The sequence below is a fragment of the Chiloscyllium plagiosum genome, unplaced genomic scaffold (genome assembly GCF_037043375.1).
Source record: "Chiloscyllium plagiosum isolate Xiang-an unplaced genomic scaffold, Cpla_swu_hap1 HiC_scaffold_36, whole genome shotgun sequence".
Lineage (NCBI taxonomy): Eukaryota > Metazoa > Chordata > Chondrichthyes > Orectolobiformes > Hemiscylliidae > Chiloscyllium > Chiloscyllium plagiosum.
Genome location: NW_028270174.1, coordinates 33,861,677 through 33,878,878, shown reverse-complemented (window position 1 = coordinate 33,878,878; position 17,202 = coordinate 33,861,677). Strand labels below are relative to the sequence as shown.

Sequence of the window (17,202 nt, the reverse complement as noted above, 5' to 3'; positions counted from 1 at the left end):
CACTGAAGAAAGCGAATTCTAAAGTGTTTCAATATGATGCTCCTCTATAAAAATGACACACAAGTGAAACCTCAACTTTACACTACACTCTGACTGGTTTTTAACAACGCGATGTTATATCAATTGTCTTAAGAAATGGGAATCATAATGTTCTTTGGAATATTAGTTATTAGTGTCTATCCTCCATCTTGCTGTCCGCCTTCTTCCTCTCCGCAATCATGTTAAACAAAATATTTAATTTGTGACCAAGACTATCGGTAAATGTTTGAGACATTACTTACTGAAAGAGAAAACTTAACATCATAATTGGTGGTAATGGAAGTTAAGTATTGAAATCAGGATTAGAATGCAGATGGTTCTGTGTTCCTAAAAATTGTGGTGTTTAAGTGGAAAGGCTTTAACTGAAGCATTGTTTCCCAGTATAAAAAAATGTAAAAGTTGAAAAAATGAGCTGAATTTTCCCATTTTTTGGCTAAATGTTATTTCCAAGGAGTTTCATGCAGGATGTTTTGCTATGGCGATTTTTCTCATGAACTATTCTACTGCTCACCTCATCTGGGCTGAATGGCACCATTCTCATTCATACATGTGTCAGTAGAGGCAGAGGTGTTCACTGTTACAGGGACCCTCCAGCGTTTATAACATGGGCCCCATGTTTAAATCCAAGCTGCACACTACTTCAAGCCTGGTCAGTTTACCCTGTTAAGGAAGAATTGGCTGAATAACTGAAATTAGCTATTTTTGTTTCATTTGTTTAGAAATGAAGACAGAAGTTGATATGATTAAAAGATAATTATATAATTGCATAAATTCCTGGATCAAACAAAATAAACAAACTGTTGAGAGGAAACATTTTACAAATCAATTACATTAAACATTTCCTTGTAGCTCATTCAGGCAAGCAAATTAAAGCTGTTGAGCTTATGACTGCACCCAAGTATTAAATCTTTAATAATTGGTTTGCAGAGGGTGCGCTACCAAGGAATTTTATGAAATTGTCTCATTTATCCAGCTCTAATGTGGAAGAGGATTAATGCTGCTACTTAAGAGGATTTTTGTGGCAATGCGTATTTAATCAGTTGATGAAAATTGGAGGTCTAGTGGGCGAGGAGGAAGAGGGCTATCTTCTTTCCTATGGACTGGCAAAGAAGGCCAAGATACCAGACACAGCCAGCCTACATCCCAGCGTAATGCATCTAGTTCCCACATTGCAGTTTCCTCCAGCACAGCATATTCTGCTGCCTGATAATTCCCCTCATATTTACCAACCAAACTTGCAGGACTGACTATGGACCCCTTCCAAACTGAGCTGGGAGGACAATTTTGCCTGATCACGATCAGATGACTGTGACAAACACCTGGACTGATATACTCAATGTCCTTGACTGACTGTGGCAGCACCTGCTGACTGTCCATTCTCTCCTGACTAGATGCAGAACTATCCCCTTACACTTTCAGACATAGCTATTTGGTTAAGCTCATGAAGTTTGTTTTCTGCATTAGCTACTATGACATGCTGTAGATGAGACAGTAATGTAGCATGTTACCATACAGTAACATGAATAACCCCTTCAGTACTGGCAATGATGATGAGCTGCCTGTGTTTCTAGCTGTGCCAGGGAGCACGTCAAGTTACTGAATCAAAAAGATTTCACAACATTAAAATGAAAAATAAAATGCTAAATAGGGCAACTATAAATGGAGAATATCTGAACTATAATGTTACCTGGTGAAGCATGAACAAAAGCCTGTATTTCACCCATATAGGTAATTAACATAAAGTACCAATGGCATTTTGTGTTGACCTCAAATCCTCTCACTATGACCTTGAATCACTATAGTATATTTTTCACTTTTCCTGGCAGTAGTTTTTGTATCAATGTCTTGGCATTCATCAGCAGAGATGTCAGCAAGTCAGGTACACAGTCAATCAAATTGCAATACTCTCTCACCTAAAGGTAAAACCATTTTAGGTCCTTCACTTTTAATTGGAATTTTGAGTCAACCTAATAAAACATTATTGTGGGATTACAGAAGGATCACAAAAAAGATAAACAAACTTTAATATTAATATTTTAAAATTGTGGAGTTTTTTTTTTCATTTATAAAGAAATTTGGCATTTCACAAATATCAAGTTATCTTTTAAGCTCAGGCTATTTAAGCTCAGGCTATTGAGCAGTAATTATGACCATGATACAGTGTTTTAAAAAAAGTTACACATTAAACAACAAGGTGTAGTTTTTATATTAAACTTAACAGCATAAGAGTTGCAAATCAGTTGATTTCCCATAATTACAGCAGTAGGGTGCCTCAACAGCACACTTCTGGAGATATGTTGAATCACTGACCTCAATTTGTCAGTTACTGCATTATTCTGTGCTGTATATGCTCAGACTCCAGGAGTTGCAGTAACAAGGGCTAGATCAACAAAGTAGATAATTGCTACAGTAGAAGGCAGGGATGTTGGTTGAGGTAATTCAGGAGTGAAATAACATAGAGGCAGTATAGAGGTTGAGAGTTGTTGATGATTATAGAACTGAGCATTGTCAGCAAACATGGTAGACCCTAATACCATAGCTTCTGATTAAGCCATTGAGGGGCACCAATATGCTGATATGCTTTGTGTTTTTTTTAAGTATTTGCCTTTCTCAACTTAAAAATGTCTTTTCACCCATGTGAATTGTTTAGTTCTGTGAACCCCTCTAGTTTGGTAAACGTGTCAGCCAACCAAGATATGATTTTTCCTTTGCTTTTACATCTTACTTTTACTAAAACCAATTTGCAACAAAAACAAATGTTTAGAAATGTACATATCTCAGTTTAAATTTGGTATTAGCAGTACTTTTTTGTATTAGGTATGACCAGCATCACTAATGAGGACTATATCATGCTGTTGTTCAGCTAATGTTAAATGTGATCTCTTTCTAATATAATGTATATTTGTGTGTATCTTGAACATCGAGGCTTTAAACTCTCAAAATCATTGACTCAGTTAATGCACAAAAGGTTTAATATATGATGAATTGGTGATATGGCCTGCTAATTGTAAAGTAGCATTTTGCATTTAACTGTAATAATGTGAAACTTTTCCTATTTTCAACAGCAAGAAATTCTTTACCAGTATCCATTGACTAATGTATCCCAAAAGTTGATTAATGTTCGGGGAATATTTCTTACGCTCTGCGACATGATGGAAAATATAACTGGAGGACAAATTATAAGGTAATCATGACTTGTCACTTCATTATTAGAGTGAAAGAACTATCTTGTTATGGTTGAGCTTCTGTTGATCAATAATTGTTGATTGAACACTGTTTAAGTGATACACAGTGAAACCATTTTTATTAATGGTTCTCCAGTCAACTATTCTGCATTGAATAGGTGGGCATGGTGCAATATGAGGACATTTTTCAGTTACTAGCATTTATACATGACTTATTCCCTCACTACATGAAATGACTAGAAACACACATGTTGCGCATGATAGATTTGTTGGTTCTTCAGGAATCAGCTGAGAGATCAAAATAATTCAAATTAATTTATTTTTGTCTAAGTATTTCTCATTATTTAATTCTACTTTGTACAGTGCTTTAATTAAATTTATTGGTTCAAAGAAGTTTGTCCAGAAAGTCTATAAACCAGATCAGGGCACTCAAACAAACAAATCATGTATCAATGCTCATCTGTAGGTTAATATTATTCTATTCTTTATCTATTTTCTTATGGCAAAGAGAACTGATGGAAGAGATTAGGTTGTCACAATATTTAAAATGCCCTCTACAATATTGCTCCTTTTTAAGCAGCTTTTACAAGATAAACAAATCAGAGACCTGGAAGAAAAATAGCACTGATGCCGCATAGCTCCAGGCACCTGGGTTCAATTCCAACCTTGCTGTGACTGTCTGTTCTCCTAGTCTCTCTTCGTCTGTTACCACTGGGTGCTCCGGTTTTCTGCCACAGCCCAAAGATGTGCAGGTTAGGTGGATTGACAATGCGAAATTTCCCCATAATGGCCAGAGATGTGCAGGTTAGGTGCATTAGCTATGGTAAATGCAGGCTAATGGTGATAGGGTCAGAGGTTAGGTCTAGATATGATGCTAGGCAAAAGTGGGTCCTGCAGATGCTGGAGATTAGAGTCAAGATTAGAGTGTTGCTGGAAAAGCACAGCAGGTCAGGCAGCATCCGAGGAGCAAGAAAATTGACGTTTCGGGCAAAAGCCCTTCATCAGGAATGGATGGGATGCTCTTGAGAGGGTCGGTACAGACTCAGATAAACCTGACAGTGGATAAATCACCTGAATCAGATGACTACACCCCAGAGTTCTAAAGGAGATAGCTGAAGAGAAAGTAGATATCTTTAAAGGTAACATCTTTGGTGCGTTCATTGGATACCTGTTCATTTTGAATACACAGTATAGGTGATTTTCCTCTGCTCTGCGTCGTTCCTCTGTGCTGCAGTGTGTGTTGGCTCATTGAAATAATGTTCTGATGCAGCTTCATTGTGGGTGTTGGGATGATTGCTTCTGTAGTTCCAACCGGAGCTCTATCAACAAACACATCGAATTAGACCCCATCTACCAACCCCTGAGAAAAGGAACAGGAATTGACTTCACCACAGGAAATAACATCACCACAGGGAATGACATCACCAACCCAAAGAAACCCACACATATAAATAGAAAGCAGGAATTATTAGCAGTGCTTCACCTGAGGCCCACTGAAGATGTTACCTAGTAGGGTAACGAAATGTCTAGAAATGAACCTTCCAGCTCAGTGAGCAAACCTACATCCAAAACCTCAACCTGGGCTACAAGTCTTCTCAAAACTCACTAAGAGAATAGAGGCATTAGTGGTAATCCTTCAAGAATCCCGAGCATCAGGGAGGGTATCAGAGGACTGGAAAATCTCTAGTGTGACACCTGTTTAAGAAGGAAGTAAGGCAAAAGATGGGAAATTATAGGCCGATTAGCCGAACCGTGGTTGTGGATAAGATTTTGGAATCCATTGTGAAGAATGAGATTTCTGAATACTTGTAAGTGTATAGTAAAATAGGACAAAGTCAGCATAGTTTCATCAAGGGTATGTCATGCCTGACAAATCTGCTAGAACGGTTTGAGGAGCATTGCATGCAATTCTGGTCTCCTTCCTATCGGAAAGATGTTGTGAAACTTGAAAGGGTTCAGAAAAGATTTACAAGGATGTTGCCAGGGTTGGAGGATCTGAGCTACAGGGAGAGGCTGAACAGGCTGAGGCTGTTTTCCCTGGAGTTCAGGGAAACCAGTTCAGGGCACTCAAACAAACAAATCATGTATCAATGCTCATCTAGGTTAATATTATTCTATTCTTTATCTATTTTCTTATGGCAAAGAGAACTGATGGAAGAGATTAGGTTGTCACAATATTTCGGAGGCTGAGGGGTGACCTTATAGAGGTTTACAAAATTATGAGGGGCATGGATAGGATAAATAGGCAAAGTCTTTTCCCTGGGATCGGGGAGTCCAGAACTAGAGGGCATAGGTTTAGGGTGAGAGGGGAAAGATATAAAAGAGACCTAAGGGGCAACTTTTTCACGCATAGGGTGGTACTTGTATGGAATGAGCTGCCAGAGGATGTGGTGGAGGCTGGTACAATTGCAACATTTAAGAGGCATTTGGACGGGTATATGAATAGGAAGGGTTTGGAGGGATTTGGGCCGGGTGCTGGCAGGTGGGACTAGATTGGGTTGGGATATCTTCTAGGAGAAAGTGAGGACTGCAGATGCTGGAGATCAGAGCTGAAAATGTGTTGCTGGAAAAGCGCAGCAGGTCGGGCAGCATCCAAGGAGCAGGAGAATCGACGTTTCGGGCATGAGCCCTTCTTCAGGAATTCCTGAAGAAGGGCTCATGCCCGAAACGTCGATTCTCCTGCTCCTTGGATGCTGCCTGACCTGCTGCGCTTTTCCAGCAAAACATTTTCAGCTGGGTTGGGATATCTGGTCAGCATAGACGGGTTGGACCGAAGGGTCTGTTTCCATGCTGTAAATCTCTATGACTCTAAGTAACAAGCAGGTTAAACCAAGAAGAGCGAATGGATGTTATCTCCCTCAACTTCAAGAAGGTCTTTGACAAGGTGTTGCATAGGAGGCTGCTGAGTAAGATAAGGTGCTAGCATCGATGGAAAATTGGCTGTCTGGCAGAAAGCAGAGAGTAGAGATAAAAGGGTCTTTCTCAGGATGGCAGCCAGTAACAAATGGTATTCTGCAAGGGTCAGTGTTAGAATCGCAACTTTTCACTGTACACATTAATGATCTAGTTGAAGGAATTGAGGGAATTCTGACTAAGTTTTCAGATGATGCAAAGATGGGTAGAGGGACAGGTGATATTGAGGCAGGGAGGCTGCAAAAGGATTTGGGCAGAGAAGTGGCAGATAGAGTACAATGTGGGAAAGTGTGAGGTCATTCACTTTGGTAGGATGAATAGAAGCATAGACTATTTTCTAAATGGCGAGACAACTCAGAAGTCTGAATTGCAAAGAGACTTGAGAGTTCTAGTCCAGGTTTCTCTGAAGGTAAACTTGCAGGTTGAGTCAGTAGTTAGGAAGCCAAATGCAATGTTGCCATTTAATCTGAGATAACTTGAATATAAAAGCAGGGATGCATTTCCAAGACTCTATTAGACTCTGGTCAGACCACGTTTGGAGTATTGTGTGCAGGTTTGGGACCCATATCTCAGAAAGGATGTGTTGGCCCTGTAGCAGGTGCAGAGGAGGTTTACGGGGATGGTTCCAAGAGTGAAAAGCTTAACATATGAGGAACGTTTGAGGACTCTTGGTCTGTATTCCATGGAGTTTAAAAGGATGAGGGGGGGATCTAATTGAAACTTACAAATCCGAATTGCTTTGACAGAATTGAGGTTGGGAAGATGTCTCCATTTGTGGGAGAGACTAGGACCCGAGGGCTCAGCCTTAGAGTAAAGGGAAGATCTTTTAGAATGGAGATAAGGCGAAACTTCTTCAGCCAGAGAGTGGTGATTCTGTGGAATTCACTGCCACAGATGGCAGTGGAGGCCAGGTCTTTGAGTATATTTAAGATGGAGAGAGACAGGTTCTTGATTGTCAAGGGGATCAAGGGTTACGGGGAGAAAATGGGACAATGGGGTAGAGAAACTATCTGCCATGATTGAATGGTGGAGCAGATTCGATGGGGTGAATGGCCTAATTTCTGCTCCTACATCTTATGGGTTGAATGGCCTGTTTCTGCACTGTTGTGTTTCGATGATGCTATGAAAATTGTAATGCATGTGAAACCACACAAACCACTGAGACCAAGATGTAGCAGTATCAAAATTAAAATTTTGTGGGCGGCACGGTGGCACAGTGGTTAGCACTGCTGCCTCGCAGCGCCAGAGACCCGGGTTCAATTCCCGACTCAGGCGACTGACTGTGTGGAGTTTGCACGTTCTCCCCGTGTCTGCGTGGGTTTCCTCCGGGGGCTCCGGTTTCCTCCCACAGTCCAAAGATGTGCAAGTCAGGTGAATTGGCCATGCTAAATTGCCCGTAGTATTAGGTAAAGGGGTAATTGTAGGGGTCTGGGTGGGTTACGCTTCGGCGGGTCGGTGTGGACTTGTTGGGCCGAAGGGCCTGTTTCCACACTGTAAGTAATCTAATCTAATCTAAAAATAAAAATATTGCATTATATTGATGAAAGGTTTAGTTTAATACCAAGGAAATTTCAGTAGGGCAAATGTACATAGTGATCTTGTGGTTTCTGAAGACTGTATTACCCAAAATCAGAACTTAAACTTGAATTAGAGTATTATGGCTTAGCTTTTGATCAGAAATCACTGCTATGGTAAACTAAATGAAATATTAAATCGTGGCATCAGCATATGTACAATTAATACAAATTCATAAGTTGCAGTAAGAGATACCCTGTTGCTCTGCTGCCGTATGATGTTCCTAATTATTCTGGTACAGTACTTTAACTGCTGCTTTTACATTTTGTGTTCTTATGAGTTAACTAATGGATGTTTGATTCCATCGAGTCTCTTGCTTTGTCTTGTTTTTTTTTCGAAATAGATTCTTTCACACTGACTCTGGAAGTAAGTGATATGCACTAAGTTCAGTTCATTTTTCTGTGTTTTTTTTCTAATTCAGCTACCTGTCTCTCTAGGCCACAATTGTCCTCCCAGAGGACATCTTTTTTATCTTTACTTCATACAGGAATCTGACTGAGCAGGCAGTTACCTGCGCCTTCTCAAGCTTTTTCACCTTTTTATCTAACAGTCTTTTGCCTTCTTCCCAAAGTTGACTTCCTATACATTCCAGATCCTCAAACAGAAGCTCAAAAAACTTTCTACTGTGCAATCAAGCAGCTTGCTCTCTAGGAACATCTGAGACATCTCAGTCCCAGCTTATCCTACATGATTCGTTATGTCCTCTAAACTTAGGAGGTGGTTCTAACTTGACTTCAACCCAACCGCCCCGTGGCTGAACACTTTAACTCCCCCTCCCACTCCGCCAAGGACATGCAGGTCCTTGGCCACCTCCATCGCCAGACCATGGCAACACGACGCCTGGAGGAAGAGAGACTCATCTTCCGCCTAGGAACCGTCCAGCCACAGGGGATGAATGCGGATTTCTCCAGCTTCCTCATTTCCCCTCCCCCCACCTTTTCTCAGTCCCAGCCCTCCGACTCAGCACCGCCTTCTTGACCTGCAATCTTCTTCCCGACCTCTCCGCCCCCACCCCATCTCCAGCCTATCACCCTCACCTTCACCTCCTTCCACCTATCGCATTCCCAACGCCCCTCCCCCAAGTCCCTCCTCCCTACCTTTTATCTTAGCCTGCTTGGCACACCCTCCTCATTCCTGAAGAAGGGCTTATGCCCGAAACGTCGATTCTCCTTCTCCTTGGATGCTGCCTGACCTGCTGCACTTTTCCAGCAACACATTTTTAAGCTCTGATCTCCAGCATCTGCAGTCTCACTTTCTCCTAGTTGATTTTAACTTACTGCGAATTCTCTTGCAAGGATGCCTTCCTTGAAGAAGCTCTCCTCCTCCCTCTACAAGGATCTCAGTGAGTCCCTCTCTCACTGCACCCCCCACATCATCTCCTCTGCCCTGAAGCTCTTCAGCCACGTGCTCAAACAGACTCGCTACCACAGCCACGTCTCCTTCCTCAGCACCTGTCTACGGAACCAACTGACCCCGCATGGACTCCAGACTACGTTCAGGCCAACAAAATTTGGGCCCAACCAGGACAACCAGTACCTACAACAAATCCGAAGCCTCCAGCAATAGACCTCCCTCCGGATCCTCCGCTCCACGCTTGCAGCCATGTGCCGCTACCTACATTCCCTACAGTCAGCCCTACCCCAGCTCAGGACAACACTCTCACAGACCTGTAAAGATCCTCTACTGTTCTTCATCCATACACTAAACAAACAGTTCTTCCTAGCCATATCGGAAATTAAAGACAGTAAGTACCAAAACCTTTCATGTGCTTCCGCCCCCACACTCCGGATTCCTCAACTGTTCCTGAATCTTCCATCGGCCTCTGGAAGCGCTCGGGCGCCATTAACCACGCGGCTGCTGCAGCAACCGCCGCCGTGAACCATGACGTCACTTCCGCCCCCACCGACCATGCAGCCTCCGCGATTGCCACCCATACAACTGCCTCCACGATCGCCAGGAAGACCATCGCCGACAGATTCGCAGCTTCCGCGGGGTCCACAGCCACCGGGAACACCATTTCTGCATTCGCCGCAGCCACTTCCGCCCCCGGAGTTGTCATCGCAGCATCTACTTCCGCTCCCAGTGACGTCACTCGCCTACACACCGACCATGCCGAATGTGTGTCTGCCCCCACGCCGTTCTCCGCCCCTCGCCGATCTCTGCCATATTTTCACCATCCCTCCACACCTACCCCTCTCTGAGGATGAAAGATCAATCCTCAGCAAAGGCCTCACCTTCATCCCCCTACGCTCCCGGATTAACGAATTCAACACACGGCGAGACGTCGAACAATTCTTCCGCCGCCTTCGCCTCCGCGCCTACTTCTCCAACCAGGGATCCCACCCACCCTCTGATGACCCCTTCTCCCGTGACATTGACCGCCTCAACCTCTCCACCCCTCTCACCCACTCCAACCTCTCACCCTCGGAACGTGCGGCCCTCCACTCCCTCCGCTCCAACCCCAACCTCCCCATCAAACCGGCAGACAAGAGAGGCGCGGTGGTAGTTTGGTGCACCGATCTCTATATTGCTGAGGCTAAACGCCAGTTCACGGACACCTCCTCCTACTGCCCCTTGACCATGACCCCACCTCCCACCACCAAACCATCATCTCCCAGACCATCCATAACCTCATCACCTCAGGGGATCTCCCATCCACCGCCTCCAACCTCATAGTCCCACAACCCCGCACCGCCCGTTTCTACCTCCTGCCCAAAATCCACAAACCTGACTGCCCCGGCCGACCCATTGTCTCAGCCTGCTCCTGCCCCACCGAACTCATTTCTGCATACCTTGACATGGTCCTGTCCCCCTTAGTCCAAGAACTCCCCACCGCATCTCCTCCACTTCCTGCTCCTCTGCCCTTGAACCCCGCCCCTCTAATCGCCACCAGGACAGAACCCCACTGGTCCTCACCTACCACCCCACCAACATCCAGATACATCGGATCATCCGCCGTCATTTCCGCCACTTCCAAATGGACCCCACCACCAGGGATATATTTCCCTCCCCACCCCTATCAGCGTTCCGGAAAGACCACTCCCTCCGCAACTCCCTTGTCAGATCCACACCCCCCACCAACCCAACCTCCACTCCCGGCACCTTCCCCTGCAACCGCAAAAAATGCAAAACTTGCGCCCACACCTCCCCCCTCACTTCCATCCAAGGCCCCAAGGGATCCTTCAATATCCATCAGAAATTCACCTGCACCTCCACACACATCATTTACTGCATCCGCTGCACCCGATGTGGCCTCCTATACATTGGGGAGACAGGCCGCCTACTTGCGGAACGTTTCAGAGAACACCTCTGGGACACACGCACCAACCAACCCAACCGCCCCGTGGCTGAACACTTTAACTCCCCCTCCCACTTCGCCAAGGACATGCAGGTCCTTGGCCTCCTCCATCGCCAGACCATGGCAACACGACGCCTGGAGGAAGAGCGCCTCATCTTCCGCCTAGGAACCCTCCAGCCACAGAAGATGAATGCGGATTTCTCCAGCTTCCTCATTTCCCCTCCCCCCACCTTTTCTCAGTCCCAGCCCTCTGACTCAGCACCTCCTTCTTGACCTGCAATCTTCTTCCCGATCTCTCCGCCCCCACCCCCTCTCCGGCCTATCACCCTCACCTTCACCTCCTTCCATCTATCGCATTCCCAACGCCCCTCCTCCAAGTCCTTCCTCCCTACCTTTTATCTTAGCCTGCTTGGCACACCCTCCTCATTCCTGAAGAAGGGCTTATGCCCGAAACGTCGATTCTCCTTCTCCTTGGATGCTGCCTGACCTGCTGCGCTTTTCCAGCAACACATTTTTAAGTTCTGGTTTAAGGTGACTACTATAGCTCAGGGACTGCAAAACATACTCTGTTCCCTTCCCAGATTACTGCTAGTGAACACAATGTTTGCAGCCTGTACTATTACTGCGACCTACTTCTTTATTTACCACTCAGCCAGTTTAATACTACAGTATCCAATTACATACAAAGCATGCCCCAGAATTACTACTGACACTGAAGTATTAGCAACACTAGTGAGGGATACTTGGCCCAGGCTTCAATCACTCAGCTAGGTCTATCTTTATTCTCTGAAGTCCAGACTCAGGGTCCTGATTCTGTGATGGTTGTTCCTTGGTTGTGTTGTTGATGTTTTCAAAGCACACATATGTTTTGACTTGAAAGTTCCAGAATGTTCAACTACCACCCAGGAGCCTTGTGATTCTAAAAGCATCCATCCAGAGCTGTATAGACAAGATCTGTTTCATTGCTCTCCCTTCTGTCTTTAATTTAGTAGCTTGAAAACCACAAAGGTCAGGCTGCCTTTTAGCATTCCTTATTACCAGATTCCTGATTAATGAGCAGTGCCTGCCTCTGCCTTGCATAGTAGGCTATTGTACCTGTGAAGTTGGCCACATTTTCCCATCAACCTTGTAAAGACTTAGCTGTTAACCATTCTGGTACAGTGTAGAAATTAAGATGCACCCATACTGCTACAGATCCGAGAGAGTAAGAAATTTCTTGATGGAATGCTTCAGAATTATATGGGACAGCTTAAATGGATTAACTGGTCCTTTTATTTGTCGAATGTTTTAGTATATCACTTATCTATATGACAAAAGAAAATAATAAAGTCGAATATTTCTTTAAATGTTTTTAACAGTTCGCTTTTTTGTGCAATTTTCTTGCCTAGTTCATCATTCCTGCTGAATGGAAAACTTATTAACGTAGGTTATTGGAAGGAAGGTAGCAATTTGCTGCTGATAGGACTGCCAGCTGAAAGGCAAGTATTAACAAAATGTGGTTAATCCTGTAGAAAATCTTGTAGAAAAGGAATCAATAATGCATATTTGCCTATTAACATTTTGCATTCCGAAAGAATTGTATTCAGATGTTCAGAACCCAGACGTTAAAGCTGATGTGCAAACATATCTAAATCTGTGTTTTACAAGATTTGGCTTTGCAAACATGAGGAGAATATTCAATTATTTGTGGCACTTATAATTAAAGGATTTGCTTTTGTATTGAGTGCGTTTGCAACCAATCAAGTAGTTTTGAAGTGTAATCATAGGTTTAATGTAGGAAGCAGTTATTGACTGTTTAAGCCCCTGAATTCCTACTCCATTGCCTCTGATTCCCTATGCCTTCCTTATATTTTATTTATCTACTATGTTTCATTGACATCATCCAAAAACTGTGTCAGGTTCCACATATACACTTTTTAAATACTCAACCTTGTCTCATTACCACCATTGCGTCTCTGAGCAGCTACACTGTCTCTGTTTTGTCCAACATCCAGCACTGATGGCCCAAAGTTTCTTCTAACTCCGTATTAAGAAGATTAAAGTCATTGTCCCATTTGGCCTCCCTCTTGGCACCTTACATATACTTGGGTTAAAAAAAACACTGCCCACATGCTACTTTACATCCTTGCCTGGGTGCTCTGTTTGTTGATGTCTGTTTCACCGATATTTCCATTTTAAAGTAATCGTCCTTGTTTTCAACCATGGTGTCATCCTTCCCTATCTCTGTAAGCTCATTCAACCCTTCAGTGGTCTGTGATATCCTCACTCCTCTAAGTCTGACCTTTTGCATATCCCTAATTTTCAATACTGCACTAGTTGAAACTGCGCCGACAACTGCATAGCCCTTCAATCTGAAAATATCTTCCTAAACACACTATCATTATCTACTCATCTTTGTCCAGTACTCTATTTTTCACATCCTTTATGACATTTCTTAAACATTCCTCATCAAACCAAATTTTTAGTCCTCAATCCTAATATCTCACTATGTGGCTATGTATCACTTTTTGATAACACTCTTATGAAACACCTTAGAATGTTTTGCTGCATTAACAATGACATATAAATGGTTGTTACCCACTTCCCCTCCTCCTTGCATAATATAAACAACAAGTCTTGTGAAATAGCTTTCTTTACTTACTAAAGTAATTATTGTTCATTCAAACACTTGCACATGCTAAGTTGACAGATTCTTCTTTCCTTCAAAGGGTACCTCTTCCACAGCTCAGGAACATGATCAAGAATGTTGTGAGAACCTTGAAGTTTATGTACAGCTCATTAGACAGGCAAGTACTCAAGCAAAATTGTGACAAGCACAATATAAATGCTGACCAGATATCCCAACCCAATCTAGTCCCACCTGCCAGCACCCGGCCCATATCCCTCCAAACCCTTCCTAGTCATATACCCATCCAAATGCTTCTTAAATGTTGTAATTGCACCAGCTGCCTCCACATCCTCTGGCAGCTCATTCCATACACGTACCACCCTCTGCGTGAAAACGTTGCCCCTTAGGTCTCTTTTATATCTTTCCCCTCTCACCCTAAACACATGCCTTCTAGTTCTGGACTCCCTGACCCCAGGGAAAAGACTTTGTCTATTTATCCTATCCATGCCCCTCATAATTTTGTAAACCTCTATAAAGTCACCTCTCAGCCTCCGACGCTCCAGGGAAAACATCCCCAGCCTGTTCAGCCTCTCTCTATAGCTCAAATCCTCCAACCCTGGCAACCTCCCTGTGAATCTTTTCTGAACCCTTTCAAGTTTCACAACATCTTTCCAATAGGAAGGAGACCAATTGCACGCAATATTCCAACAGTGGCCCAACCAATGTCCTGTACAGCCGCAGCATGACCTCCCAACCCCTGTACTCTATACTCTAACCAATAAAGGAAAGCATACCAAACGCCTTCTTCGCTATCCTATCTACCTGCGACTCCACTTTCAAGGAGCTATGAACCTGCACTCCAAGGTCTCTTTGTTCACCTACACTCCCTAGGACCTTGCTATTAAGTATATAAGTCCTGCTAAGATTTGCTTTCCCAAAATGCAGCACCTCGCATTTATCTTAATTAAACTCCATCTGCCACTTCTCAGCCCATTAGCCCATCTGGTCCAGATCCTGTTGTTGTCTGAGGTAACCCTCTTCGCTGTCCACTACACCTACAATTTTGGTGTCATCTGCAAACTTACTAACTGTACCTCTTATGCTCACATCCAAGTCATTTATGTAAATGACAAAGAGTAGAGGACCCAGCACCGATCCTTGTGGCACTCCACTGGTCACAGGCCTCCAGTCTGAAAAACAACCCTCCACCACCACCCTCTGAGTCGTCCCATCTTTTGGCAGGCTTGTGAAAACCTTGTCATGTTGAGCTATCTGGGTTAAGACAATGTATACTCTGAAAGATATTGATTGTTTCAGATATGGTTGAGCAGTGGAATTTAGATTAAAGAACAGCTAATGTTTAGGTGCCTTGATGTGTATTATATCATTGATGTGATATTATTGATGGAGTTGAGTGAATACTGGTATCAAATTGCCAATTCTAAGTCAGAGCATTGTGAATTCAAGCACCCATTCCAGAGATTTGAGTCTGTAAACTAGGCCTATACTTTAGTGCAGCTATGAGGCAGCACTGTGTTGACAGAGATGTCATCTTTGGAAGAGGCATCAAATTGAAGTATTGTTTGCCTTTAATGCAGAGTCTTGACCAAATTGTTTCATCCTGATGTGGGACAAACCGATGTTGGGTGAGGGAATGACTGAAATTCCAAAATTTAGTTTTGAATCTACTAGCTGTTCTTTTAATTGACCTAGAAAGCATGGGGATTGTGACAATCATATATAAAAAATAATGCCAGGATTTGCACATCATTACCTACTTCAATTTTATATTTCCTGGAGTTTGACATGTTTTAGCAAGGTGGATGGGTTTCTGAAGCCTTTGTAGACATAACTGGAAAGTAACATTTATAAGTGGCATTAATTAGCATTATGAAAATGTTGGGATGAATCAGACTATATCAATCACTGGATGAAGTGCTGTTCCGCATTCAACATTATTGAGATGTACCTATTCTTTAATTTTTATATTTGTTCACAATTCAGCCATCTGTTCAGCCTTTAAAGGAATGTAACAGACAGTCATCTGCTAAGGCTATTTCAAAAGACTTTGATGTAGTCAGCTATGCAAGGTTTTTTTGATAAGTTATGTTGTGAATGACATTCTGAATGCTTTGCTGAGCTCCAAACATCCATAATGGGGTTCTTCAGGGGTTGTTGCTAGAGGTCTGAGGAAGAGTGAGCTTTGTTTTAATTTACAGTTTTATGAGCTTATTTTGAAAAGGGCTTTGAAAGGCTATATATTTGATTGATTGATTATTTTATGCACTCTAAAGAGGTTTCCAGGTTTTTGAAAAGCTTTGTCTTTTAGACTTATAAGGTTCATGAGGTCACAATTTGTAACTTCACAAATTGACACCTCATTTTTTAAGAAAATATGCCTGATGCTGCTACCTGGCATAGCCTCCTGCAATCTTCACTGTAACCAGGGTTGACCCCCTGACTTGATGGTAGTGGTAGAGTGGGGAAATGTGGGCTATGAGATCGTAGATTGTGGTGAAATATTATTCTGTTTCTGCTAATGTCTCACAGTTCTTCATGGATGCCCAAGCTTCAGTTGCTAGATTGTTTGAAAATATCTCATTTATCACAGTGTTATTACCACCCTGCATTTCCCCATTGCAAATACGGAACTCCTCCACAAAGACTACAGTGCTCACTCCTTAAAATATTGTCAATTCTGATAGGTGCCTCTGCAAAAGGTTGGCTGATGAGGATGAGATTAATTAAGCTTTTTCCTTATTTTGTTCCCTCACCACCTGCACAGAGCCAGTCTTGCAGCTATGTCCTTTAGGATTTGGCCAGCTCAATCAGTAGTGGTACTACTGAGCCACTTTTGGTAAAGAATGTTTAAATCCCCCATCTAGATTCAAAAACTCAGGCTTGACAATTCCCAGTTTTTGGTTAATTCAATTGCCACTGATCAAATGAGCATTCAGTGTTCAGATCAAACCAAAAATAGCTTGAGCTGGAAATCAGTGCTGAAATTACCATTAATTATAGTGATCTGTGATGATGAAACTGCTTTTCATCTAGACAAAAGAGCAGATGGCTTGGGGTATTTATTTACTTTTAGCTACACTATTCAAAGATTGAAAGTGACTCCTAACCATCTAAGATAATAATGCAGAATTGATAGTTTGTTATATAAGTTATTGTCATTTTAGTTTTAATGTTTTATTCTGCTTTTGAGCAATTAATGAACCAATTTGATGTTCTGCATTTTTAATTCTATGTCTTGTCCTCCTTCAGTGCCTTTTGCAAGATGGACAATGTTCCCCAGTTAGACCACTTTTTCAATCTGAGCTTCCAACGAGCTATTCAGCCAGCCAAGTTAAACTGCAACACAAGTCCCAGTTCCCAGTGTTTCAGTATTTCAAGCACATTATTTTCAGACAGCCTGCCTGGAGTTCGGTGGCTAACATTACCCCAGGATATCAAAGTAAGTTAACCAAATTCAAAGGACTATTACAACTTGTGTGTGCAGTCAAACATTTTGATGCCCTATTTTGTTTGCAACTTTTTGTACAATAATAGCAAGGCAAGTTTTTCTCTGGTAATTGAGT

At 42.8% G+C, this 17,202-nt stretch overlaps 1 protein-coding gene across 4 annotated transcripts in view; it reads left to right on the top strand.

Annotated features, from left to right (window-relative positions):
• intu (inturned planar cell polarity protein) overlaps positions 1-17,202 on the top strand; it is a 118,040-nt gene that overhangs the window by 60,836 nt on the left and 40,002 nt on the right. For all 4 annotated transcript variants that reach the window (XM_043674187.2, XM_043674188.2, XM_043674186.2 and 1 more), the window contains 4 exons: positions 3,105-3,223; positions 12,399-12,488; positions 13,719-13,796; positions 16,889-17,078. In XM_043674187.2, the coding sequence (XP_043530122.1) occupies positions 3,105-3,223; positions 12,399-12,488; positions 13,719-13,796; positions 16,889-17,078 (477 nt within the window). The remainder of the gene's footprint in view (positions 1-3,104; positions 3,224-12,398; positions 12,489-13,718; positions 13,797-16,888; positions 17,079-17,202) is intronic.